This window comes from Ursus maritimus, unplaced genomic scaffold (assembly GCF_017311325.1).
Source record: "Ursus maritimus isolate PB19 unplaced genomic scaffold, ASM1731132v1 scaffold_1, whole genome shotgun sequence".
Lineage (NCBI taxonomy): Eukaryota > Metazoa > Chordata > Mammalia > Carnivora > Ursidae > Ursus > Ursus maritimus.
The window spans coordinates 10,112,055-10,139,980 of NW_024423343.1; the positions used below are offsets into that span (position 1 = coordinate 10,112,055).

At 42.8% G+C, this 27,926-nt stretch overlaps 1 protein-coding gene across 3 annotated transcripts in view; it reads left to right on the forward strand.

The window, feature by feature from the left end:
- PID1 (phosphotyrosine interaction domain containing 1) overlaps positions 1 to 27,926 on the forward strand; it is a 213,736-nt gene that overhangs the window by 75,175 nt on the left and 110,635 nt on the right. For all 3 annotated transcript variants that reach the window (XM_040639520.1, XM_040639512.1, XM_008690392.2), the window contains one exon: positions 22,178 to 22,324. In XM_040639520.1, coding sequence (XP_040495454.1) covers positions 22,190 to 22,324 — 135 coding nt within the window. In that variant the 5' untranslated portion in view covers positions 22,178 to 22,189. The remainder of the gene's footprint in view (positions 1 to 22,177; positions 22,325 to 27,926) is intronic.

A 27,926-nucleotide genomic window follows, 5' to 3' on the forward strand; every position in this document is an offset into this window, starting at 1 on the left:
CACACACATTGGAGAGAGTGATCTGCTTTACTCAGTCTGCAGATTTAAATGTTAACTGCATCTGGAAACACCCTCACAGAAACCCACAGAATAATGTTTGACCGAATATCTGGGCACCTCACAGCCCGGTCAAGTTGACACATAAAATGAACCACCACAAGTGGCTTAAAATAATAATTTGTTCCCTTATAGTTTTGGAGGCTAAAAGCCCGAAATCCAGGTGTTGGCAGGGTTTATTCTTTTTGTTGGTTCTGAGGGAGAATATTCCCTGCCTTTTCCTTCCCTAGCTTCTGGTGGTTGCCAGCAATTTGGCATTTCTTGGCTTATAGACGTATCACTCCAAGCACCGCCTCTGCTGTCACATGGCATACTCTCATGTGTGTCTGTGTCTGAATTTCCCTCTTGTTAGAAGGACACCAGTCATTGGGTTAGAACCTACCCTAATCCAGTTTTACCTACTTACTTCCGTAAACACCCTATTTCCAAATAAGATAATATCCACAGGTTCCAGAGGTGATGACTTCAAACATAGCTTTTTGGGAGTGGGGGGAGGACACAACTCAACCTGTAGCAGGGAGCAAGACCCACAGCTGAGAATGAGGATGGGCAAGAGAAGGTGTAAAATAGTCATGTGAAACTGTGTGAGAGTAAGTAATTAACAAAGTGCAGAGAGAATGCTGAGCAGCCTGATGTGCCTGCTTGGGGTTTATGGTCATGAATTTCATGTGAGACCAGCCAGCTTGGTCTTGTGGGTTTTTCCAGCCATATTCATCTCTGTGCATGCAGCCTTGACTTGAGCGGAAGGTCGGTTTTGCCAGGGTTGGTTTTCCAAGGGAGTTTGATGAGGTGGGCATTACAGGTGAATGAAAGGAAGTTGTTATGAGGATTGACCTCAGATATTGAGCTGAGTAAGAAAGGCTGAGGATAGGAGAGGGGTGGGTCACAGGAATCAGGCGGTAGATGAATGGGTCCCTGTATGGTTGAAGATGGTGGGAGTCCCAGGTATTCAAGAGCGAGCTAAGAATATAAGAGATCTAGCCAGAGAGTTGGATGTTTAAGATGCAGCTGTGGACAGTGGCTTCTGAGAACCAGAGATTTTAAACAAATTTCCTAAAACCACTCCGTTGTTGTTCTAGGAAGCCTCTTGTGTTACTTCTGACTATGGCATTCAATCTCCTTGCCCTAGGCAAATGCAGACAGTTATTAATTTTCATAACAAAAAAAGTAAGCTCTTCACACCAGTGGTTCTTGCTCTATTTCTTGTCTTCATCATTGAAGTGAGAGACATCTCTGGTAATATTTACAAAGAGAAATAAAGCAGAATTTCATTTCTGAGCTATTTGATTGCAGTTCAGTGGTTCATGACTTATAAATGTGAAAGTAGGTTGCTAAGGATATTATAAATTATGAATTGGAATCCTTTGATTATCAGTGGATATGCTTTGCTTATAAGAATATTTGGGGATAAAGCATCAGTGTGACTTTCTGGTTCATTGTCATCTTTTATTATTTATAATGTGGTAGAGGATCTGATTCCCAAAGATATTTACTGATGGATAGTTTGATCTTGTCAGTCTCTTCTGCCAAATTCTCATGGACTTCTCCTGGCCTGTAGAATACAGTGTTGTTTTTTTCTGACCTGACCCATATCTGTTTTTTTTCCGGCATCATCTTCTGTGTTCACCTTTTTATACCACGTATTTTGGCCAAACTAGACTCCCTGCTGGTTCCCAAGTACAAGGTTTGCTGTTTTCTAGGGGATTTTGCCTCTTCTTGTCCTTGTCCTTGTCCTATTAACATCGTGTTCTCTCACGGGACCTTCAAGGCCCTGATCAGAGGCTTTCTTGTGTATCAGGCTTCCCTTTCATCTTGTGACTCTCAAGTATTAGCGAGAATCAGAATCACCTGGAGGGCCTTCGAGAAGGCACATGACCCAGTCCCACCCCGGAATTGCCGATTCAACAGATCTGGGGTTGGGAGAGCCTGACAACCTGCACTTCCGGTGAGTTCCCAGGTGACACGGATGCCACAAGTCTGGAGGCCACACTTCGAGAACTAGTGCTCAAAGTTCAAAGCTTTTTGTTTACATTGACATTTTGGAGACTTTTCACCCCCAGAACTTTATTCTGTCACATGGCAAGCATAATATTAGCGCTAGTGATTAAACAATCATTATTTATCTCATGCCTTTTCTATGCATACAAATTATGTACATTGGATGGATTACTCATTTCCAATCAACTACAGTATTTGCAAAACTTGAGATTTTATTGAACGTAATTTAATCTCGGATGAGTCAAGAGGCACCTCTGTTCTATGCGTTGCCTAAAGTGTATTATTCTAAATGTCAATCACAGTTTTATGGTACGCTAGATAAAATTAGGTCATTTGAACTTTTCGCAACTGTTGATAAAGCAGAGATTTAAAAAACAAGGGAAGCTTCAGATTTGGAACACGTCTACAAATTGCATATGGATGGAATTATTGGCATTTATTAGAACTACGGGAGATTTATCCGGTCCTTTGGACCTGGCTCTTGTGTTTGGTGCATATTTGGGCTTGTGCTGGGGGCGGGGGGGAGGCATGTCTTGTGAGGGGCTCTGTCCAGAAGAAGAGGGATAAGGTGAGTCCAGACAGATGGGGCTGGTTCTGAGCAAAGGTCCTTTTGGTCAAGAAGGGTCCAGCCTCTTTTGTGGCTTTGCGCCGCTCCATCCACGGCTAAGTCCAGGACAAACAAATGACCTACACACAGCTGCCTTTGCTTAAATCAGCTCAGCAGACTGTGTTCTCATGCAGCCAGATAAAATCTGGCATTTACTTTGTATCTACTGACCTTTGCTTTTAGGAGAGATTTTTTTTTTTTTAAATCTGGGAATCTTGCATGATTGAGTTTTATAAAAATATTGCATTAAAGGGAAACTACAATCTCCAATAGATTAATTATGCTTCAGTTTTTAAAAAAGGGATGCCATCGCCTATGTATAAATGGTGTCAAAATTTAAGGGTTTTTTTTTTTTTTTTTTTTTTTAACTTAACACTTCCTTTTGCGTTGTTTGTCTCCCCCAGCTTCTCTCTCTTTTTGGTGTTCCCTGTTCATCACCCCATTTTAAAGGTTTGGCTTTCTAGCTCTGAATGAGAAACATTTTCCTCGTGGGGCAAAAGAGCAGCAGCTTGAGGAGCACAGACTTGTGCTAATGTCTTAGAAGAGATGGGAGTGAATTCAGCTTCATTTCTGAAGGGCTGGTGGGGGCTGATAGGAGCCATGAGAGTCCCCCATCTGTAGGCTGTTTTCATGGACCAGCCAGTCTCTGGCCAGTTCCCCTCCCTTTCCCTGGGTTTCTGGGAAACCTAGGATTTGCAAACCTTCCCTGAGTGGATAAGGTGGGGCACCAGCCTTAGGCTAGGGAGAGGCGACCTTGAGCTCAGGGGCAGCAGAGTTGCTAATGGTCGTGGGACCAAGGCAGAAGAATTTTCACGGCTCCTTCCAAACACATGCGAACCAAAGGAAAGAGTGTGCAAATGAGCCAGCAGTTGAAGAGATTAGGCACAATTTCTTTGCACAGAGTTTTCACCTCTGACCTTTACAGAGAGGGTCCAGCTTTGGGCCAGGGCCTTAGTCTCTATAAAGTCAAGTTGAGACCCGCCCTAAGCTGCCGTGACTCTTTACATGGTCTGTACACTTGCCTTGCCATCTTGGCCTTTCCCGACTCCAGCCCAGTGCTCATACGTGGCCTACCTCTCTTTCACATGTTTTTCTGATGCCCTCAGAGTGTAAGAGGTCCTTCCCTCCTCTGAATGTTTAGACACACATAGATTCAAGCACATAGTGTGGCTCTGTATATGTGAAACGGAACTGTTAAAAATTAGTTTCAGTTTGGGCAAGTCACAGTGCCTTTGTAAATAATACGATACATTTAATTGAATACAATCAATAAATATACACAATAAGTGAACAGAATGTTTTTATCCTGACCAATTATAGATAATGAACCATGCAGTTTAGGGCTTGAGTAGCTGAGAAAGATGGTTATACAATAAAAATTAAGGATGAGAATACAGAACAACAGAACAACACCAGTGAAAGATCATTACCTGTATTTTTTTCTTTAAGAAAACTGATTGAAGAAAATAAACCAAAACCTTTAATAACCACTATTGAATCAAGATACCTTGGGATATCAGCTCATGGGTTTGGGGTACCAAGGACTAATGACTCCCAGACTCAAGAGGTGGCCCATCCTGCCCAGCCATGGACTGGCTTCCCCTCTGTGATGTTGTGGTTGTGCTGTGGTCTCTGTCCTGGGGATGGAGAACCCCCAGGGTGGGGGGTGCAGATCACAACGTATCACGATCACCTCAAATAAGAGAAGTTCTATTTCTTTCCTTCAGCTTCTGATAATATGAAAGCATAGTAGTGGAGGGATTTGATAAAGAGAATTGGCTTCATATTTTGATTCCATGGATATGCAGTTTAAGAAAGAGGGAAAAGTAGAAACCCAGCCCTGGTCTCTGACTTTGACCTCTGCATTGATGCTGGGGCTGAGATGGTCATGCTGGAGAGAGTAGACAGTTCATGCGGAGGGGCCCTAAAGACGACAAGTTTGGGGCATTTTGACTTGGGCATTTTAATATCTTTTCATGTGAATCCTTTCCTTATCCGAAGCCAAAAATAGCCATCTTCGGAATTCACCCATCAATGAATAGGTCACTAGGGGAAATAGGTCTCTTGGTGTTTCAGAAAGTTGAAAAGAATAAATGTTGAAATCTAGTATAGTAAGGAAGGATTGAGGAAAGCAAAAAAAAACCCAAAAACAAAACAAAACAAAACAAAAAAAACCCACAACACAACAAAACAAAAACCAAAGGAAGAAAAGAACAATCCTAGTGTTGAATGTCATTAACTGTGGAGCAACGATCCTCTTTATAAGAATGGCTGACATCTACCGCTCTAGCCGTGTCAGGACCTGTGATGCCAGCTGCTCTGCCTCTTTTACCCAGTTAATCCTTAAGCAGTCCTGTGAACTGTAGGCACTGTAACTGTCCCCATCCTAGATGATCAACCTCCAGCGTGGGGAGGTTAAGGAAACTCCCAAGTTCATGCATCTTCTCTTTTACATGATAGGGTTGAAAAAACATCAATGGCAACAGATGGCACAGAAGATGACATCCATGAGGCATAGTTGAACTTAGGCATGGCTGATCTGCACACTGCGTGTTACAGGAAAAGACCTTGTATTGTTAAGTATCATTTGCGCTATCTGTGTCGACTAGAGTTTTTGAAACTTTCTGGGGTACAGGCTTTTGAATTTTGGGGCTTGGGGCCTCGTTACCTAATAGAAACAACACATAGCGCAAGCTGTGTTGGGAATGCGTGCTGAATCCAGGAACTGAAAATCATATGCCCCCGGGCAACATCTGCTGGCTGTGTGACTGTGAGTTGAGGCAAGGCAGGGAAGTTCTGAGCCAAATGGAACCAATTAACGTGCACTTGGACGTGGACCTGAGGTTGTTTACCAAGCCCACTTGCTGGTGGAGAGTCAAGTTTCTTTATCCTTCTTGTTTGTAATTTAATTTGCTAATTGTCTTTAAGAAAAAAAGGGTTGTAGGAACTTTGGCTGAAACTGCAAAAATTCAGATTTTATGAGCATGTTGAATGTAATGAAGGAAATATAAAGTGGTTCTAAATTTACACACGAAATATGCACCTGTTTTGAATTTGTAGCTTTGAAAGATGTCACTTTTTGGAATAAGCACAGGGAGCCTGTGTTGTACTTGAGGCAGATAATAGGAGGCGGCAGGCATGGGGATAGTGAAGTCCATCTTCAGCAATTGCAGAATTCCCCTCCCCCCTCCAGAAGTCCAGTTTGGCATCAGTAGAAGATTTTACGGGAGAAATTGACCTAGCTCTCCCAAACTTACCTTTGTGGCTGCAGATACAACAAAGTCCATCTGGATCTGTTTCCTGAGAGAGGAAATGAATCAAAAGTGTGTCACACGTATCATGCAGTTGTAATACCATGATTATTCATGTTCGTGTTGTAAAAATATCGTTTCAAATAACTCTGAACCATAATGTCAAGCCCCTTATGTTTAGGTCGATAATTGACTGAAGGTGGTGAGCGGAGGCAATGATAAGAAATGGTCTTACTAGGCTGCCTGGGTGGCTCAGTTGGTTAAGCATCTGCCTTCGGCTCAGGTCATGATCCCCTGGGATCCAGTCCCACATTGGGCTCCTTGCTCAGCAGGGAGCCTGCTTCTCCCTCTGCCTACCACACCCCCTGCTTGTGCTCTCTCTCTCTGACAAATAAATAAATAAAATCTAAAAACAAGAAAAGAAAAGAAAAGAAAAAAGAACAGAAAGAAACGGTCTTACTTGTTTTAAGTCAAAAGAAAATTTGTTTAAGACCAGTGGTCCCCAAAGAGGGATGGGTATGGCGTGAGGGCGGGATTCTATTAGAATCACTTACTTTTAGGGCTGCCTGTTGTTGTTTTTGTTGTTGCTGTTGTTTAGTATTTGAAAGTATTTATTAAGTGTCTTCTTGCTGCTGGGAGATACACTAATGCTGTTCACAGAGACCTATGATAGTTTTTATTGACAAGCTAACCAATAAACAAGAACAGCTTAAAATAATAAAAAATTATATTTGACAAGGAGAGTATGGTCTGTGGCCCTAATAATGAATCACTCACTCAAGAGCTCTTTGTTTACCCAATATTTGCTTTCATTTCTTATTATGCAACACAGTGAACAGTGAGGAAAGCCTGACTAAGACTGCAGTGGGGTTGAATTTGTAATGACTTTGCTGTGAGATTTTGGTAGCTTTAAATAGTGTCTATAAGCATGATGTTCTGGTTATTTATTGCTGTGTAACAAATAACCTCGAGCATTAGCTGTGTACAACAGTAACAGTCATCTGTTTTGCTCACGAATCTTCAATTTGGACAGGACTCTGGGGGGCGGTCAGCTGAGGCAGCTCACCTGGGGCTAAAGAAGCCCCTTCAAGATGGCTGATTCATATGGCTGGCAAGTTGGTGCTGGGTGTCAGCTAGGAGCTGAGGGAGGTTGTCCTGTTCTCCACAAGCACTTCTTGCTGGGGCTATTCGAGGTTCCTCACAGCGTAGCAGCTGGATTCCAAGATTTAATGTTGCAAAAACAGCAGCTGGAAGCTGCCAGTCTCCTAAAAGTTGACGAGAGGGGACATAGACCCCTCCTCTTGAGGTGAGGGGTGTCAAAGAATTTGCAGCCATCTTTAATCTACCACAGACCAAATTAGACCACTTATCTTTGCCTCTATAAGCTGTTCACTTTCATATCTTTTGATATCTTTCAGGGTACTTCTTTACCTGTACTGTCTCCCCTCAGCCTCCTGACCTTTTTTCATGCATTTTCAGAGGGGGCAAAAACTGGTTCTTGAAGAGGGGAGGACCTTAGATATTACAGTGGGGATATCTATACCACAGAACATAAACAGATATATAATACATCTGTGTTTTGAAATTTCATGGGGGTGAGGGAGGCAATTAGGAAAAAACAAAGTCTAAGAAGCCTCCTTAGGTGGGAGAGATAATCTAAAAAACTTTGAGAAACACTGCTTTACTTCCTGCCCAGATGTGTTATCTTCTCTTCCATAAAGCCTATCCTAATCCAATCCCAGCCAAGTTAATTGTTCCCTTTTTATACACTTATAGACATTTTATTTATATGTTTGCAGTGTATTTAAGCTGGTTGTATGATGCCTTTTTCTCTCTGACCAGACTGAGAGCTTCCTAGATACATAATATCATGTACCTGCAGTATGCCTATAGTCAACATACACCGAGTTGAATTAAAATGGACTAAGGGAATTAGGTTTTATCTTGGTTTGGGTTCTTCCAGAAATAGACCCTGAGGTAAGGATTTAAGTGCAAGTAACCTTTTGGAAAGTGAAGGAAACACTGGTGGGGGGCACGGAAGTGGGGCAGGGAAAGAGAGGAAGCCCATGAAGGGAATGCTCTCAAGCCATCTACCACGTGTGACCAGGGCTCAATCCTGTGGGGGAAATTCTCAGAAATGTAAAAAAGCCCAAACCAAAACTAAACCCAAACAAAAAAACATCAGAGCTCGGAGTTAGACCACTTATAGGGCTGAGGAGCTGGGTATTTATACTCCTACTCTCTGCCATTCAATGATTGAGGACTCCCAGGGCTGTTCATGGGCTGCATTGGTTTCAGGGGCTTTGGGAGAATCTGCAGGCAGAATGAAACAGGCACTGATAGTGGAATTCAGAAGTGGGAAAGCCTGCGGGCTGAGGGCAGAGCACCAGGAGTAGAAGCTAGAGGCTCCCTTAGCACCGAAGCACTAAGCTAATCAGAGGAAAGATGATGAAAGGTTTTTGTTTGAAATCGGGAACTCTGACTTTCTCCTTGTCAGTTTTCGTGGTTGAAGTTCAGCCCCATGAAGACAGGAAACATGCCTGTCCTCTTCAATACTATGTACTCAGCTGAGTCCTGGACTCAGTAAAAGGATTAATGAATAAATGACTGAATAAAACAGCACTGGGATTTAAGAGATATGTTCTTTATTGTGTTCCAATTCAAAAGAGGTCGGGGCAGGTAAGATACAAGCTGGTAATGAAAGCTGACAAATGTCAGGTGCAATTTGCCTTCAAGAACTCTTAGAAAGCAAACAGACTAGCTACAAGGTAGATCCGTTCCTGGGGGTGGCCTGGGCTGCTTATTAAACCACTGGCATTTTTGTGACTGAGCAGTCAAGGGTCAGATTCAGGTCCACTGAACTCAGACAGGCCCAGGCCAGGTCCCGCCCACTTACTTGGGTGTCTTGTCCTGAGGAATTTAACATCTTGGATTCAGGTGCAGTGAAAACAAATAATATTGACTGGCCAGTGAAATGGCTGTGCTTGGATGAGCTTGTGATTTTGGAGAATATACATGGTGTGTACCTTTCCTCTCCGTCATGGGCTGAATGGCGTGCCCTCCCCCTCCCCCCAAAAAAAGATATGTTGAAGTCCTAACCCTCAGTCCCTCAGAATGTGACCTTACTTAGAAAAAGGGTCTTTGCAGAGATAAAGTTAAAATGAGGTCATTAGTGTGGGACCTAATCTAATATGGTGTCCTTAGAAATTTGGACTCAGAAGCAGACACACACAGAGGGAAGATGATGTGAAGACACAGAGACAAGGTAGCCATGTGCATCTACAAGTGATATATTTACAAGCCAGGGATTGCCAGGGATTGCCAGCAGGACGAGAAGCTAGAGAAGGCAAGGAAGGGTCTGTCAAAGAGAGTGTGGCGCTGCTGACATCTTGATCTTGGACTTCTAGACTCCAGAACTATTAGACAATAAATTTCTGCTGTTTCAAGCCACCAGTTTTTGGTACTTTGTTAGGGCAGCCCTAGGAAAGTAGTACCCTTTCTTTTCTTTTTCTTTTCTTTTTTTTTGACAACGACTTTTCCAAATGGTTGTCCCCTTCCTCTCTTTCTTCTTCTTCCTCTTTGCTTGCTTTCTTATGTATGCTACACTGATTAATAGTTGACATTTGCCTGCCCTGTGGGGTCCCTTGGTTTAGGAAGGACATTCCATTCCTAAGCCATTTGGAGGACAAAAGAGAGGCTCTTCTTCAGATGTTTGGACCTTTTGGCTGAAGCTCAAAGGGGATCATTTTCCTCATTGAAATGCTTTGCCATCTATACCAGGATTGGGTGGGAATGAGCCTTTCCTGCTGTTGTAGAGTGGTGGGACAGGCCTCGGAGATGGCCTGTCTCTTTTACATGTTGCTTCTTATGGGGCCGTAGGCACAGATCCCTTCCTTTCCAAGGAAACTTAATGGATTTTTCTGATTTCAGGGGGCTCAGGTGGGGCCATTAGTCATGGTTCTTGTGGCTGAGAGTTGCCGGCTTCCTGCCAGGGAGGTGGGATATTTGTCTGGCTGTGGACCTGGACCAGAACTGATTGCCAAGGTGATTTTCAGAAAGGAGCGGTCTGGCTGATGGTAGCAGGAGGTGGTATGGAATCAAGGAATGGAAGGGACTCAGCTAAGAGGAGTGTGACTCAGGCATGATTTAGTTTGAAGGCATGGTTTTTTTATTCCAATAATGTTGATTTTCTTCACTTAATTATTTGTTTCTGCATTAAGCATTTATTTAGTAGCTCCTCTGTGTCAGGTGCTTAGCTAGGGACAAGGGATACAAAGAGACAGTAGGGAAGCAGTACCTTCATGTGTGACAGGTGGCATGAAAAGCCTGATTATTCTCCACGGCCCGGTTCAGGCAGAAAGGTTAGTTTTACCTGGCCTGGCAGGTAGGGAGTTTCAGGAAAGCCTTTGTAGATGTGATCGTAACTGAGAGGAACGCCACCGGAATATAAGAGCTGTCTTCCTTGATATGGACAACTTTTTACTCTTATTTTTTTAAAACAAAACTCTTCTGAAGGTATCATGTATAGCAGATGAATTCTCTGTCCTCTGTGGAGGACTACTGCCTAGTCTCTCCACTGAGCCCTGATCAGAGCAAACTCGGGCTTGCCCAGTCTCCACCGTGGTACCTTCCTGACCATTTGAAGCTTGGGCATAAGATTATTTTTAATTTCTTTCCAACGTAGTAAGATGATGTTCAGTCGTGTATCCACCAAAATATAGTCCTGCAGAGGAATTTTGCCTGGTGAAAACGAAGTGAAAATAAAACCAAATGAGTGTGGCTGGAAATATATGTGTGTTAGTAACACTTATGTGCTGTGTCCTCCTGAGCAGAGGATTCACTGACACCATGAAGCAAACATTTCCAGTTGGAACAGGAAGGTATCCCTGGGGCTGTGCTCAGGGACTGAGTGACGTCCCTTGGGGGAATAGGAGAAACAGCCTTTGGAATCTTAAACTCATAACATTTGGTTTGGTTTCCAAATCTTACCTTGTTTTGTCTGACTTCAGTCTTTTAGAAGTGTGTTTATGCTGTTCTGTTTTTCTTCTGTGCTCTGTGCCCTCATTTATGGTTTGGGAGGAAGACAGTACTTGGGGTGTTTCTTGTTGTGCACTTGCTTTGGTCTGGGTTTTAAAGGCTGCCTCGTGTTTCACTCCTGCTCATGTGTGCGTCAAAGAAAGACGTGGTTGGGCATCCACCTGATCTAGGCCTCAGCTACGAGATAATTGCAAGTAGCTGCCATTAAAATTTACAGAAAATTAGTAGCAGTTAGCTTTGGGCATGATAGAAAATATAATTAGCAAAAGGAAAGAGAGCAAAGGAAAAAAGAGGAAAAAATTACTTGCAATTCAGCAACTAGGAGGTGGTCCTCCTTATGCTTTTGTATATGTGCTTCCAGAGTTTTGTCTTTAGAGAGAGAGAGAGAGAGCGTGCGCATGCGTGAGCAGGTAGGAGAGAGGCAGAGGGAGAGAGAGAATCTCAAGCAGACTCCACACTCAGCGCAGAGCATGATGTGGGGCTCGATCCCATAACCCTGAGATCATGACCTGAGCCGAAATTGAGAGTCGGACATTTAACCGGCTGAGCCATGCAGGTGCCCTGTGCTTCCAGATATTTTCAAGTGGTTGTGTAAATTTAAATGACGGAAAATAGGGAGGGAAAAGAATAAAGATAGTTTGTGTGTGTGTGTGTGTGTGTGTGTGTGTGTGTGTGTGTGTGTGTACATGTGTACCAGTTTCTCCTCTAGGTAGTTCATCGTCAGGGGAAATACTGCACCAAATGTTAGCGACTCAGGGCCTTGACATCAGAGTACCTTAGAGTGAATCTGCCCTGCTTTATTCAGAATGTTTTCGGAAGGTAAATGAGATAATCTTGTCAAGTGCCTTTGGCACTTCATGAGAGGTGTGGACCCATCTCTCTCTCTCTCTGTCTCTCACACGTTTATATCAATGACTGGTCCTGTTGTGTGATGAATCATATATTTAGACTCATGACTGAACCTAGGAGTTTCTGATTCCAAAATCTTTCATTTCATTCCTTGCATTATACTATTGAGTACAAAATGAAGTCTGTTATGCAGTTTTATTTATTTATTTTTAAAGATTTTATTTATTTATTTGAGAGAGAGGGAGGGAGCAAGTGAGTGAGCACAAGCAGGGGGAGCGGCAGGCAGAGGGAGAAGCGGACTCCCCACTGAGCAGGGAGTTTGATGCGGGACTTGATCCCAGGACCCTGGGATCATGACCTGAGCTGAAGGCAGATGCTTAACCGACTGAGCCACCCAGGAGCCCTGATTGTGCAGTTTTAAAAGATGATTCAGCAGCAACCTTATCAGCTCTAGACGGGTGCAGAAGTGATAAGTGATCGGGCTGGTGTGTTGGTTGAGGACTGAACCAGCCGTGTTGTTACCGGGCTGGGCTTCTGGGCCTGGCTGCCTTTGGAGCCTGTAGCTCAAGGGGGACATTGGACAAGTAACTTCACTTTTCTGGGTTTCAGTTGCTTCATCTGTGAAATGGGGGTATTGGTCTAGGTCCTCTGGAAGGTTGCTCCTACTCTTTAACATTCTGCATTTCTGGGTCGTAATTCCTCCTACAGAGAGGTTCAGGGTTCATGTGTGCACATTTGTTTACAAGGGAGCATAAGGCCAAAATAGAAGAGGAGGCATCCGAGAAGGGAGGGAGGGAGCTGACCACAACCAGATAGCAGTCAGCATCCACGGACATGTAAATATCTGAGCTGGAAAGAAACAGGGTTTGGGGGAAAGGACCTTTGGAACTTGTGGATAATGCTAATATGTATTTCATAACATTTTATATGTATCTCTCCAAATACAAAGTGTTCTTCCGTGCACTTAGTTTTGGTTGATTAAAAATATAAATTTGACTCTGGCTTCTGCCTACAATGAAGACAGCAAGAAGAGCATCACTGTCCATCCTATTAAGAAGAAAATCCAGCTAATTTACAAAATCAAACCTTCTCTTGAACCCACCAAAGAGCCAGGGTCATAGTACATCCAACTGGCCTGAAATACACAGAAAACAAATCTTCCCCCAAAAAAGACACCACATGAGTTATGGCTCACTTGTAGTGGGGAACAGTGGAAGATGGCCTGCAGGGCAAAGGGTAAGAAAAATCCAGCTAACATCCTTAACTCATTTTTAAGGTCAATTGTTGGTAGTACTGGCGTGAAGAGCCCATGGTTACTCTTTACCCAAGGGGAATTCAAAATTGACTCATAGGCCTTTCTTAACAGAGCCACACTGGGACTCAGGAGATCTTCTGCCAGCCAGGCTGGAAGCCAGAGCAAACCTCCTTTGATGATCAATGCCTGGGGGAGGGGTGTGGCTGCCAAGGTCAAGGGCATGCCCCCAGACTCTTTTCTTCTAAGGAACACAAGACTGCACAGCTGGGGAAGGGTAAAACATCCTGTGCTCTGAGGGCTTAGGTGAAGACCCATTGTAATGTGTGGACAGGAAAAGAAAAAAGTCCTCTGCATCCGGAGAAAAGGCAGGGAACCACCCTGGATCCAGACAAGTAGTGATCTCTGAACAGCGGGGACGGAGACAAGATCACTGAGAAACCCTGACTTCCAAGACCATAGGGCACAGGACTTGGATAAGGCTGAGGTGGAACAAGAGGGAAGTACCCTTCCTTGCCTTCCCCTCAACACACTCCCAGGCTAGAAAGCACCTGGTATCAAGCAATTGCAGTTAACCTATGGGGGCTGGGGATGCACAGGGAGGGAGATGCTGTGAGCCCCAAATGTACGGAGAAGTCTGCAAGGTGGCGCAGGAACATTGAGACACACCTCCCAGAAAAGTAGACCCCACCCTAAAGACCAGGTCATTCTACAGGAATCAAAATCTGTGATGCAGCAGTAAAACCCAAGCGAGACCAGTTCCGGACAAGATTGACTTGGCTCAACACAATGACACCCAAGCAGAAGGAATGTGGTCAGTTTCAAGTGAAGTGCTAGTTCCCTGGGACTCTTCCACACATGATGTCCAGAATCCAACAGGAAAATAGGAGAGGCACAAAAAGCCAGGGGGAAACCGATCCATAGTGAGGAGACAAAGCCATTAACAAAACCAGGCTCAGAGATGACTCCGATAGGGAATTTAAAATAACTGATAGGGGCGCCTGGGTGGCTCAGTCGTTAAGTGTCTGCCTTTGGCTCAGAGTCCTGGGATTGAGCCCCACATCAGGCTCCTCCACTGGGAGCCTGCTTCTTTCTCTCCCACTCCCCTTGCCTGTGTTTCCTCTCTCGCTGGCTGTCTCTCTGTCAAATGGATAAATAAAATCTTAAAAAATAAAATAAAATAACTGATAAATATTTAAAGGCTCCAGTGAAAAAAGTGGAGAGCAAGCATGAATGTATGGGGAATTTCAGCAAAGAAAGAATCACACGGAAGTGCTAAGAGAAACAAGAATAAGAAGGAAAACAACAACAGAGTGAACAGAGATGAAGATGACCTTTAATGGGCTCATCAGTAGACACAGCAGACACAAAGACTGGGTGAACTTGCAGATAGGCCATTGTATTGATTATTGATTTTTCTGTGTTTTACTTTATTGATTGATTTTCTCCTCCAATCTTTATTATTTGGTTTCTTCTACTCACTTTGGGTTTCATTTACTCTGTTTATTCTTCCCCCCCTTTTTTTTTGTAATGTTGAAGCTGAGTTTATTGAAGAGAGAACTTTCTTCTTTTCTAATATTGGCATTTTGTGCTATAAAGTTCCCCTTACGTATGTTTTAGTGGCATCTCAGAATTTTTGATGTGTTATGTTTTCATTTCCATTCAGTTCAAAGTACTTTCTGCCTTGTCTTTTGATTTATTCTTTGATTTAGGGGTTATTTGGAACTGTGCTAGTTGCCACATATTTGAAAATTTTACTGAGATCTTTCTGTTGATTTTCCTTTGTAGAATTTGAATCCTAAATTTACTGAGGTGTTTTTTATTTTATTAAAAAAAATTTTTTTTTTATGGTCCAGAATTTGGTCTGTTTTGGTGAAGTGTATTCTGTACCCTTGAATTCTGTTGGTTGGTGGTGGTATTCAAACTTTAGATACCCTTGCCGCTTTTCTGTCTATGTATTCTATCCATTTTGGAGAGAGCAGGATTGAAATCTCCAACCGTATTTGTAGTTTATGTCTATTTATCCCCTGTGGCCTATCAGTAGTATTTGCTTTTTTATATTTCAAGTGAATTTCTTGTAGACAACATAGAATCGGGCCTCCTTCATCAAATCTCACTAAATCTGCTGCCTTTTTTACTAGGGGTATCAATTTTATAGATTTTAAATCTATCACTTTATGACTTATTTTCTCTTTGTCTCATCTGGGTTTTTATTGTTGTTACCTTTTCCCTCTCCTTCTGCCTTCTTTTTTATGAGTCTGTTTTTTTCTTTTCTATGAGTGCATGCTACTCTTTGGTTTGTTATTTTAGTCATTGCTTTACGGTTTATAGCATACACCTTTATTTATTTATTTATTTTTAAAGATTTTATTTATTTATTTGATAGAGAGAGGGAGCACAAGCAGGGGGAGCAGAAGAGGGAGAGGGAGAAGCAGGTTCTTCGCTGAGCAGAGAGCCCCACACGGGGCTCGATCCCAGGACCCCAGCTGGGATCATGACCAAAGCTGAAGGCAGGCATTTAACCCACTGAGCCACCCAGGCACCCCTAGCATACATCTTCAACTTACTGTCTTCAGATGATAGTGCACCATGTCCTGTGTACTGTCAGGTGCTTACAATACCATATTTCCGCTGCTTCACCTTTTCTGACCTTTGTACTCCTGTGTACGTGTGCTGAAATCTTCCTCCTCCCCAGTGAGCTCTTCCAGAGCCTTGGGGGCTTTCTGCGGGCTCTGTGGGCATTGAGTTATTTTTGTGCCTCTCCCACATAATCTCTTGAGAGAATCTGTGATGCTCAAAAGAAATGCTTCCATAATTAAAGCTGCATGGATAAATACGGGTGTGTGAACATGAGTATTTTCAGTTAGTTTAATAATAGCGATCACTTTAACAGATATAGACAACCTTTTAAATTTAGGAGTGTCTGGAGGTAGGCCTTTAAAATTAAGTTGGAACTTTTTTCAATAAGGCAGTTACTAGGACACTTTGCAGCAAGAAGGGAAATGCCAGACTGCTGTTGGTCTTTCTTTTCTTGAAATACCAGATCAACATAAACTGCATTAAAAAAAATTAATCCTTAAAGTGAAAGAGTGCGATTTTGAATATGCTTGCTGGCTTTGGGGGGAGATTTTCCAACCCTGTTTCCTTTTAAAAAAAAGGACAAAATGAAAAACAAAATTTTGCATTAAAACCTACTTACATGAAAATTGAATGTAAGTAAATTTTTCTTATATTCATTCATGTGATTACTCTTAATCATTTAACAAATCATTTGCTGTTTCTTTAACAGGAAATAATTTTTTCTTGCTTTTATATTATTTTTTGTTTTGTTTTGTAAAAATGCCAGAATAAATATTTAAACACAGAAATCTAAGAATTTGCATTAAAAATGATAAGTGAGATCTTCTGAAAGTCACAATGGAGTATTGCTATGGTTTCTTTTCTCATGCTTGGGGCTTGAATCTACCTTGTTAAAAACAAGTGGTATAACATGTAAGGAAACCACAACAAAGTTTAATTAATTCTTACATACCCCCCAAGTAATAAAATGAAGTGTGGTTATGAACAGAATGTGAAAGCCCTACTGATTTCTGCACGCTGGTACAAATTAACATTTGTTTGGGGTACTGAAGTTTTCCATTTATTTGGCTCACCCACTTGTTCCTTGTGATTCTCTTCAGGAGAACATTTGCAATATTTCTGAAGCTTGATGAGGGCCTTACTGAATCAGTAATGTGCAAGTTAAAACTGACCATTTTAGCCAGCCTTCACAATGCAAGGATGAACCAGGGATTAAAACCTTAATGCCTTTTCTTTAATTTGAGTGAGGAGAGTGTTCCAGTTATCTTAGAAAAAGAGGAAGCAGGATTTGCCTTCAAAAGATGCTTTATATTTTGGATACAGAGTCAATACAAAGGTGAGATACACCCGATTTGAATTGGTAAAATATGTAAATCCTTGCCTGCTAAACTGTCAGAGATTAATGTCTGAATAGGAGTAGGAAGCGCCAACTGTAAAATTATACAGGGCATGGCGATTACCCCATCCGCATAATGGGGCTTGATTTAGAGGCTCTATTTTAGGATTGCACATAAAGCACCAAATGCAGAAAGCCGAGCTTTGTTTAATTTGTCCGGGGCAGTGCCCTAATTTTCTACAACACTATTCACTTCCCTCCTTTAAGAATGAATAACACATTTTCTTTATGGAACTCTGTGCATCTTTCATTTGGGAGCAATCGCTTTTCCAAGCTCCTCTATTAGATTCCTCTTTTATTGCCTTTTTATAATGCTCCTGGATTATGGTAAATTGCATTGTCTTTGTTGCACTTGTCTACCCACGCAAAGAACAAGCAATACTATTTTTTACATGGCATAACGTACCACTTTACACTTGACAGATGGGAAAGCTGAGACCTGGGAAATACAAGGCCATGCATTTCTGATAGAGCTGGTTGTCCCATCTCCCTCTTTGCTATCGAGCAAGAGAGCTTGCCACCTGAATTGGTGTCATTGTGGGTACGCTCTTTGGCTATCTCTTGAGACTTGGAATTCATCTCATTTTGGCAGGAGCTCAGAGGACTTTACTGTAGGCGTGAATAACCTGGGGACTGTAAGACCTCCTTTAGATTATTATTGGTGTTTTATCATTAAGGCTTGGCCTATTCAGGTAACAAAGTGCAAGATTCACTATCTTTTTTTTTTTTTTAATATAATGTTGCTCTTGACTTCTGCAGTTCAACATTTATGAAGTCCTTTTAAAATTTTGTTAATGGCTCCATTTTATAGCCTCGGACGATTTTTCTTTTCATCAAAAAGTAATTTGTGTTGGCGAGACTCTTAGTTGCAAGGCTCAGACACCTAACCCAAGTGCGCTGAAGCATCGCAGAGAATGTATTGGTTCGTATTCTCCGTAAATCCGTGGATGGATCTGAGTCAGATGCGGCGGGAGCCAGGGCTCAGCAATGTCAAGTCTGTGACCCTCCGTATCTCGGCCGTCTTTGTCTCTGTGCGGTCTCATTCTCAGACTGACCTTGGCGGGTGAGCAGGTCAGCCGCAGCTTTGTACTCACATCACCCTGGCCTGGCAACTCTGTAGTTCAGACTTCTGGAAGAGTCTATTCAGCCAGTCTTGAGTTTCCTCCGAACCTTTAGCCAGGGACACGCGGTAGGTACTCGGGTGGTCAGCCTGTGTCCCATATTCTTTCCCAGAGTCAGGGGACAGGGACAGCCCCGCTCCACAGAGCAGCTAGAGAGCAGTGGAGACATTTCCTCCAAGGGGGCACAGGAGTGTTCTTATCACAAACAGCTAAAGCTATCACACTTCTACCACTAGAAGATTTACAAGAGCAACTCAGAGTTACATAAAAATGTTAATTTTCTATAAAAAGGACATATTATTGTAGACTCAGTGACTCATCAGATAATTCACAGTGTATTTCCCTCTTTACCCTCATCCTTTCATTGTGGGCAAAAAGGACAAAGCCATTAAAGAAAAAAAACCATTTTTTTTAAGGGACTCATTTCTCAATTTCATGTTCAGTTACTGCCTTAGCGTCTCTGTTCAGCTCGTCTGATGAACTCACCCGATTTGCAGTTGTCATTTGATTTCCCAGTCTCCAGCACTGCGAGAACCCCTTTCAGGCAGAGGCTAGCATTCGATTTCTGCTCCAGCTGCGCCTGCCACAGTGGCTGGCTGAGCACAGGTGTTCGGGGAAGGTGCACGCGGTGGGCCGGTGAGCTCCCGCGGGGCACACGCCTGCTGGGCGGAGATGCAAGGCTCTGAAGAGTTAGGTAACTCCGGTTACACAGCCCGTGTTGAAGTTGGCATTTGAACTCCATGGTCTTCCTGTCCCCAATTTCGGGTTTTAAAAATGTTTATTTCCTTCTTTTACTTGGCTCTCTGGCTGTGTGTGTGTTCCAATCTGCAGCTTCCCATCTCTCTCTGTGCTTGGCGACTGGACCAATAGCCATGACATTTCACAGTGGGGTCGGGAGGACAGCTCTCAGAGCTTCTGGGCAGCCTTCATGAGAATAGAGTCTCCTCTGGGGCCATCTTTAGGAACTTACTGTGTGGCAGAAGTCAGGCAGAATTGAGCCGTGGTTTCATGTATTTCTCATAGAGCTCCAGCAAAATGGCAGATGGGGGGACAGTGTCCCCACTTGCTCGTTACCTCCTCTTCTGAGCCATTCTCCCCTTCACCCTCTTCATCATATGGCCTCAGTTGCTGTCCCACATTGGCAACCAACTTTGCCTCTCGCTCCTCGCAGACACCTTTGTAACCCCCATGTTGGATGAGAACCAATTGGGAACAAAGAAGCTTCCAGATTCATATGAAAACTTACCTTTATGTTTTTAAAAAATACAAATCAATACTCACTGGGAAAGATAAGGACGAATCTCTCTCCCATTTGAAGAAATACCAGGCGTGGCAACTTTGTATCCTAGAAAGTGGCAGTATGAGTCAGGCTTAGATCAGAGAGACGGAACTAGTAGGAGATAAGCATCAAGATTTATTCAAGGAACTGGTTTAGGCACTTGTCGATGCTGGCGAGGCAAGTCTGAGATCCTTGGGGCAGGCTATCAGGAAGGGTGGGCTGGAAGTCTCAGCATGGACAAAAGCTCCCATTCGCAGGTACAAGTTCCTCCTCCTCAGGGAAACCTCACCTCACCTGTTAAGGTCTTTCAGTGGATTGAATCGAGTCCATCCAGATTATCTAGGATATGTCTGCAATTCAAATGATTATGGACTTTAATCATACCTACAAAATACCTTCATAGCAACACCTGGATTAGTGTTTGGTTGAGTAACAGTGTAGTAACCTAGGCAAGTGGGCACATAAAACGGACCATCAGCATGGCCAGTTGGGAGTTCTAGTAGATTCTATGCGGACCTGTGAAACTGTTTTAGGCCCTTGGGATCTTTCATTGAATAAAATAGTTTCTGCTCTTATGGCATTTGTATTCTAATGGAAGATGACAGAAAATAAGATAAACAAAATACCTAATTTTGTAATGGTGATAAGTAGTGATGAGAATAACAAAGCAGAGGAAGGGAATAGACAGTGATGAGTGTATATGTGTGCAGAGCTGGCTACATAATTTGTGAGGCCCAGGGCAAAGTGAAAATGCAGTATCCTCTACTCAGAAAGTCAAAAAAAGTGGCACCAAAGGTACTGAATCATAAAACCTTTTCCTTTCTTCCCTGAATCTCTCTCTGCAATAGTCATGGTGTTTTTCTGTTTGGCTGGTTGGTTGCTTTTGCTATTTTACTTGTAAGTAAAGAAAAATTCAAAATTTAGATTATAATGTGACTCTGCCAGTCATCATTATGTTGTGCAGTGCCCACTTTAAATACAAATATATAGGAGTGGAATCATTGAAATCACACGATCTGCATTTCCTTGTTCATGGGTGCATCTGAATGTTGTGTTTACCAGAACAATGGAAACACTACAAAACAAACTCACCCGTTTTTCTTTCATCTCTAATACATGCACATTCTCCCGACACTTGACCTTTGGTTTACTGATTCACGAGGAGGGACAGATGGGAGGAGGAGGAGCTGTGGCTGCCCTGCCTGTCCCTTTCCTTCTCTGTTGTCGTTTTCAGTGTAAGTGGGTGCCTACTACAGGAAAGTCATACAAATAAAAGGGATACGCTAGGGTTCCTTGATCACTCATGTTTGTTAGAACAAACTGACTTCTTTCTGCATTTGAAGCAAGTTCTGCTCCTAAAGCATGGCCTCTTGGGGCTGCCAGAGTGCTTTGTACTGAGCCATAGGCTTAACATGCTTTCCTTGTACTCACTTTGCATCTCATTGAATTGCTAGGATCAGGGGTTGCACATACGGTGTGTATCTCCTCTACTCATGCATGTACACTACTGTCTCATTGGACTTAGCTTACAAAACGCAAGTTCAGAGATAGAAGTTATGAGGGGTTTCAAGACTGTGACATTAACCGAAGAGCATTAAAACAATCATGGAGCTCTCCTGACTATGGAACTGTGTCGTAAGGTGGCATTTGATCAAGGTCCTCAAGAAGATCAGGAAGCCAGGCATGCAGATACCAGGGCAGGAGTAGCATGTTCAGAGCTCCCAAGGCACATGAGTCTTTGCCTTATTCTCAGAAGAATAAAGAGACTATGGTGGTTGGGTGCAAGTGAGAGGGTGAGGAGTGGGAGCCAAGGTTAGAGAAACAGAGGTCCCTGAATTGTGCATGGGCTTCAAGGCCAGGGAAGGGACTTGGAATTTTTCTGAGAAGAAGGGAAGGCTTAGGAGAGTCTTAGCAGGGGGGTGACAGGCCATGATTTGATTTTAGAAGGCTCTCTGTGGCTGCACTGTGGTAATACCCTGCACTGGGGCAAGGTTGGAAGTGGTCAAACCAGCTGCTATGGTGGACCAAACAAAGATGGGCCTGGACTGGGTGTATACATAGCAGTGATTAAATGTAATTGGATTCTGGGCATATTTTAAAACCAGTGCCAGTGGGAGCTGCATATAGAATAGATATTTACCTAGAGTCCAGCAGATGAAATGGTCTATTGAGAAGTAGTGAATTTCCTAAAGTTCTTCAGCCAATGCATGGCAGAACTGGGGAAGGCAGAGAGTAGGGGTCTTGTGTTGTTTTTCATTGGGTCTTCTCCTTTTCCATTAGCTCTAGACTGCTCCCCCAAATAGCTCTGTTAGCATTCTCTCCTGAACATCTACCCTTATTTGGCTGACATGGGCCTGGTTGAACCTCTAGGATTCTATCTCTATATAACACTTTGAAAGAACTTCTCAGAGCAAGGTCCTAGGTGATTCTCCCATTAACCCCATGTTTCCTTGGTCTCTGCGTGGGGGTTGGCCGTCTCCCACGGTGTCACATTGGTGCTGTCCTGACAGTTTTTCCCTTCATTTTATGAAGTTTCTCTTGACCTCCCCTAGTAAAAGAGAGTTTGTAAAACAAAGATTTTGCTCCTGGGTTTGATGTACACTTGTGCCATGTACAATGCCAAAAATTTTAACTGCAGCTGGCTTGCTTGTTCTTTATTTATTTATTTATTTATTTATTTATTTATTTATTTATCTATCTATCTCTCTCTCTCTCTGTCTATCTATTTATCTATCTATCTTGCTTCTCAGCACTTTCAGACCATGCTGAAGTCCAAGTTGAATGTCCTCACACTGAAAAAGGAACCCCTTCCAGCAGTCATCTTCCATGAGCCCGAGGCCATCGAGCTGTGCACCACCACGCCCCTGATGAAGACCAGAACTCACAGTGGCTGCAAGGTAAGTGGCATGTGGCCAGCAGGGGTCCTCTTGGTGGGACAAACCAAAGGACTCATAGCCTTAGGATACTTGTTTCCCAGTGGTGACTTCTGAAAGGAATGAAAATATAACACAACTCATGAGCTCCAATGAGTGATGGTTGGACGAATCCATATCTTGCTGTATTTTTATTTTTATTTATTTATTTAGTTAATTAATTTTCTTTTTTTATTAACATATAATGTATTTGTTTCAGGGGTACAGGTCTGTGGTTCATCAGTCTTACACAATACATAGCACTCACCACATCATGTACCCTCCCCAATGTCCATCACCCAGCCACTCTATCCCCCCAGCCCCCTCCCCTCCAGCAACCCTCAGTTTGTTTCCTGAGATTAAGAGTCTCTTGTGGTTTGTCTCCCTCTCTGGTTTCACCTTGTTTCTTTTTTTTCCCCTCTCTTTCTCCTATGATCCTCTGCCTTGTTTCTTAAATTCCACATATCAGTGAGATCATATGATAATTGTCTTTCTCTGATTGATTTATTTCACTTAGCATAATACCCTCTAGTTCCATTCATGTCATTGCAAATGGCAAGATTTCGGTTTTTTGATGGCTGTGTAATATTCTGTTGTATATAGATATAACATCTTCTTTATCCATTCATCTGTCAATGGACATCTGGGCTCTTTCCATAGTTTGGCCATTGTGGACATTGCTGCTATAAACATTGGGGTGCAGGTGCCCCTTTGGATCACTACATTTGTATCTCTGGGGTAAATACCCAGTAGTGCAATTGCTGGGTCCTAGGGTAGCTCTATTTTCTATTTTTTGAGGAACCTCCACACTGTTTCCCAGAGTGGCTGCACCAGCTTGCATTCCCACCCGCAGTGTAAGAAGGTTCCCCTTTCTCCACATCCTTGCCAACATCTGTTGTTTCTTGACTTGTTAATTTTAGCCATTCTGACTGGTGTGAGGTGGTATCTCATTGTGGTTTTGATTTGTATTTCCCCGATGCCAAATGACGTTGAGCACTTTTTCATGTGTCTGTTGGCCATTTGGATGTCTTCTTTGCAGAAATGTCTGTTCATGTCTTCTGCCCATTTGCTGATTGGATTATTTGTTCTTTGGGTGTTGAGTAGGAGATCTTGATGTATTTTTAGCAATCAGGGCTGCTCTCCATCGTTTCCAGGTATACATTAAAGATATAAGTTCTAGTATGTATGAATAAAATAGTCCTCTCACTGTGTTTGCTGTAGCCCTGTGGAACTTTGGGGCTTCCCCAGAAAAGTTCTGTCCTTAGTGATATTTCCTCCCTTTGTATTTGCATTCTGAATAAAACACATCTTAAAGAATAGAAAACAAGTTTCTCAATAGTGTACTTCTCCTTTGGGGGTTATTTTGCATTTTTGTTTGGCTTCAGCTCTCCAAATTGATACTAATATTCATGCCTCAGAATCCATTAAAAAACATTTTTTTCATTTATGTAAACTGTAATGCTGACCTTAAAAAAAACCCTAGAATTGAGATGTATAGTTTTGGTAAGCTTTTGGGTTCTTTCTCACACGGTATTCTTTTTTACATGAGTTGATGAATATAGCGATCAGTTCAGAGGTGACAAAGAAAATATGTTTATGCATATTTTGTCATCAGCAAGTTGTTTTGAGGAGTAAAAAATTAAATAAGGGGCAGAAATTTATTTTGAGTAGTGAAAATAAAATAAAACAAAAATGTATGTTTGCATGTGGGTTTCTATTATAACTTTGTAGACACACGCCTCTCCTTGTTGCTTTTCTAGGTTAGGGAAGTCGAGGCCTGTCGATTTTTCTTGCCAGAATATTCCATCCCCTCCCCTGTTCCTGCATTGCTCTGGTCAGATTGGAGCCTACAGAAATCTTGAGTGATGGCTGTGTACACAGAACCCTGCACATGTTCATCCGTCCCACAAATACCCAGTGGGTGCTCACTATCTGCCCAGCACTGGGGACAGTGGGCGCAACGCCCACCAACATCTTTGTAGGGTTTAACTTCTAGTTGGGGAGGAGGGAGGAGAAAGTACAGGTAAACAAGCATTGGCTGTTGAGAAAGCCAGTCTGGAAGAACCTGTGGAAGAGTCTTTCAGGCAGAAGGGACAGGGAGCACTGATTCTCAGAGGTGGAGATGGTCTGGGTGTGCTTTGTACTGGAGAGGAACGGGCAGCGGAACCGGGAAGTTGAGGAAGTTGTGTTCTGTGGTGCGGTCAGGCCAGGGTCCAGGTAGAGGATGAGCCTTGTTATCATGGCGGCAGGGAGTTTAGCCTTTGTTCTAATTACTGTGGGGAACCGTCAGATTTAGGCAAGGGAGTTATATGACTCCACTACAAAAAAGTGATTTTAAATGGTAAGTAAGCTGAGGTGAACTTCCAGCTTCCAAAAAACACTTGCCAGAGGCTCTGCTTCAACTGGAGACAGTGGAACCACAGAACTGGCCTTAGGTCCCCTTGCCTACAAGGGGAATTGATGATACAAAGGAATTATAAAAATACTCATTAAATTTGAAAGTGATATGAGATCAAATTGTGTTATATCTACTTTAGAGATTTCCTAGAGTCATTTTGAATTCTGTTCCTGTTGGGGAAAATGGTCCCTCAAAAGCAAGTTGAAGTCAGTAGGGACAAGTGAAAGGAGGAGAGTTTCATTTGATAAAGGCTGCAAAGTATGTTTAAATGGGAGGGGAAAAATGCAGTTACAGAATAAAAGATCTAGCAATCCAATTGGGAGATGAAAGAAGTGTGTGTGTGTGTGAGAGAGAGAGAGATAGAAAGAAATATTTGCTAGAGAGTGAAATATTTGCTAGGATAATAAAAACTATTATTTTCATGAAAAGGAGCATAGGGTGTGAGATTTGTGGAGTAATTTTTTTTCTGTGTATTGCGTTAGGTTATGTTTGCTTATTGGATATTGGAAAAAATAGAAGGAATTCAGAAGAGCACACGGAAGAGAGTGAGAGTGCCCTGGCATCAGTCAGTGGGGCTGACTAGACAAAGGGAGATCATCAGTGATTTCACCTGGACACAGGGAAGAACTTAGGCATTCAAGGTGAAAAACACATTCCACTGTGCTATAGAAAGTTTATGAACTTGCCATCCCTAGAAATTTTGAAGATGAAATTCCAGGAGTAGATAATCATGATCTGGAATCAGGGATTCGGGCCAACTCTAGCTTTATGATTCTATTTGAAGGAAGAAAACCCCCAATGTATCATTCTTCAACTTGTATACCGTCATGCCCTTTAGACAGTTACGATTTAACTTAAACGCACTGGAGTTACATTCTTTAATTCTCAATGACAATCTCATGTTTGTGTTCAGAGTCACATTCTTTCGATAAAAACACAATGAAAAAGTTACATGTTTGAGCCTTGAAATTTCTGTTTAGAATGTCCTGGCCTCCCCATTTTCCCCCCATCATCCACAGGAACAAAATGCAGGGCTTCCTCTCTGATTCTTACGAGTAACTTAGCTCACAAAATGCCAGCTGCAGAAGGAGGAGCTCTCTCTCGGGCTCCCGCCTGCCAGGAATAATGAGCACAATGTAGCCCAGGCCCAGCTGCGAGACCAGCAGACAGGACCCTCCGTCAGCACACACTGTTAGTTCTTTTTGCCTAAACAGCTCTCCAGTCGTGCTTGCATAACTGTGGGTTTGGGGAGGGAGAGAGGCAGGAGGAAGCAAAGGAGAAGGGAGTTGAAAATGGATTATGGGTAGCACCATCGAGGCTCTGGCTCATCTCAGATTTCCCCCTTCCCTCTGATCTGTATTCTCGGTGGGTCCTGATGGGATTGCCCTGCCAGGCTATTCATGTTGTGGGCAGCTGGGTCTTTGTGTGTTTTCCTCTACTGCTGCCACTTTTTTTTTTCTGGAGTGGAGTCATTGAACTGCAAAACCCACTGCATACCATTAGGACGCGCCTGCCTGCACTCTTGTTGGAGCTTTTCAGAGTATCCGATGCTGTGTCTGATTTTGCAGCAACAGCAACAATGGTTGGTCACGCCTGGCTTCTCCCGCATCGCACCACAGAATCCTAGGTGGCTTTGACTTGTTAGCAAACATTTATTTAATTAATAGTCATTGAAAACCTACTGTGTACATGGAATTGTGGAGAAAGGCATCAAAGCGGACGTTGCAGGTAATGCAGTTTGTAGTCAAGTGGAAGGAATAGATGAGTGCCTGAATCAATAAACCTCCAGGGCTGCTGGAACTTGCGTGTGTATCAGAAAGCCCTGGAGGGCAGGTTTCTGGACCTTCTTTCCAGAGATTTCGATACAGGCGCTCAGCTTAGCAGGCAGGAAAGAACCTGCACTTAAAAATAAAGTGTGCAATTTCCATGACTGTGGGGCCCGGGCACTGCCTGGAGCTTGAGGACCTGAGCTGCAGAGTGGTGTGTGAGAAGAGCCACGTAAGTGACGTATGTGGATTCACATCTGGGGAGGTGGGAGATAGGCCGGGACATGGAGGATGGAGCTAGCTGGCCGTTGTATGGTTAGAATGGGTTTGCCACAGCTGACCAGGAGGCTGACATCCAAGAAAGTATGGGGCAGGGTGACGTGTGCATCAGATAATGTTCCTTACTGACAGTGCCTTATCCTACAGGGGGCGCTGTTCTTGGTTGGATTGACTCACTTCTGGGCCTACTTGCCAAAGTTCTCAAAGCCTTCATGAAATGGTGATGATGATGATGATGATGATAATTAGTAATAAAATACTGATAATACAGAAATGATGATAATATAAGGAGCTGATGTTTATTAATACATTAAGCACTCTCCTATGTACTTTTCATGGTGTAGAACCATTGGGTCTTCATTGGTTCAAGTGCCATCTGTGGCCCCATTTCACAGGTAAGTTAGTTGAGGCATAGAGAGGTTCGTTCCTGTACTGGAGTATCCATTGAGTAACTGGCAATGCCTGCATTTGAACTTCATCAGTTTGTCTCCATAGTCTCTGCTCCTCCCCACTAGATTCCACACCCTCTTAATGACCTGTGAGTGGCTCCCATGTGTGTCCTAAGATAGCTCTTAAAACTGGCTTTGTCATGTGATTTTAGCAAGTCATTTTGCTTCTGCAAGCCTCAGTTTCTACATCTTTGATAGGCCAGAACCAAGGTCACTGTATTTAAGGTCTAAGACTCAAATTTACCTTGTTTAATTGGATTAGAATTTTGTCTTTGTTCACAAAACCCAGAAAGCATGAGGAAAATGTACTAAAAGTATCATATAATTTTACCCTTAATATGCCTCTCAAATTTGGTTTTCGAAAAAAAGAGAAAAAGTCACATTCCTTGTAAAACATATATAGGAAATAAAACACAAAATGTCCATTGAATTCCTGTATGCCCATGTGAACACTGTATAAAACCTATTCCACAGAGATAGTCTCCAGGTTTATGGCGTTTATAGTTTTAAAGCAAAATAGTAGCAACACTGGAATGAAGATGCTGACACACAATTGGGGGTCTAGCACATGTTATAACATTTATCTTTTATTTAAAACCTTTTATAAAGTTTGTGAATGGTGGTAGTTTGAGTGCAAAGACATCGATGATTTGAAGAAGGAAGGTGACATAGAGGACACATACCTGGGGAGGATG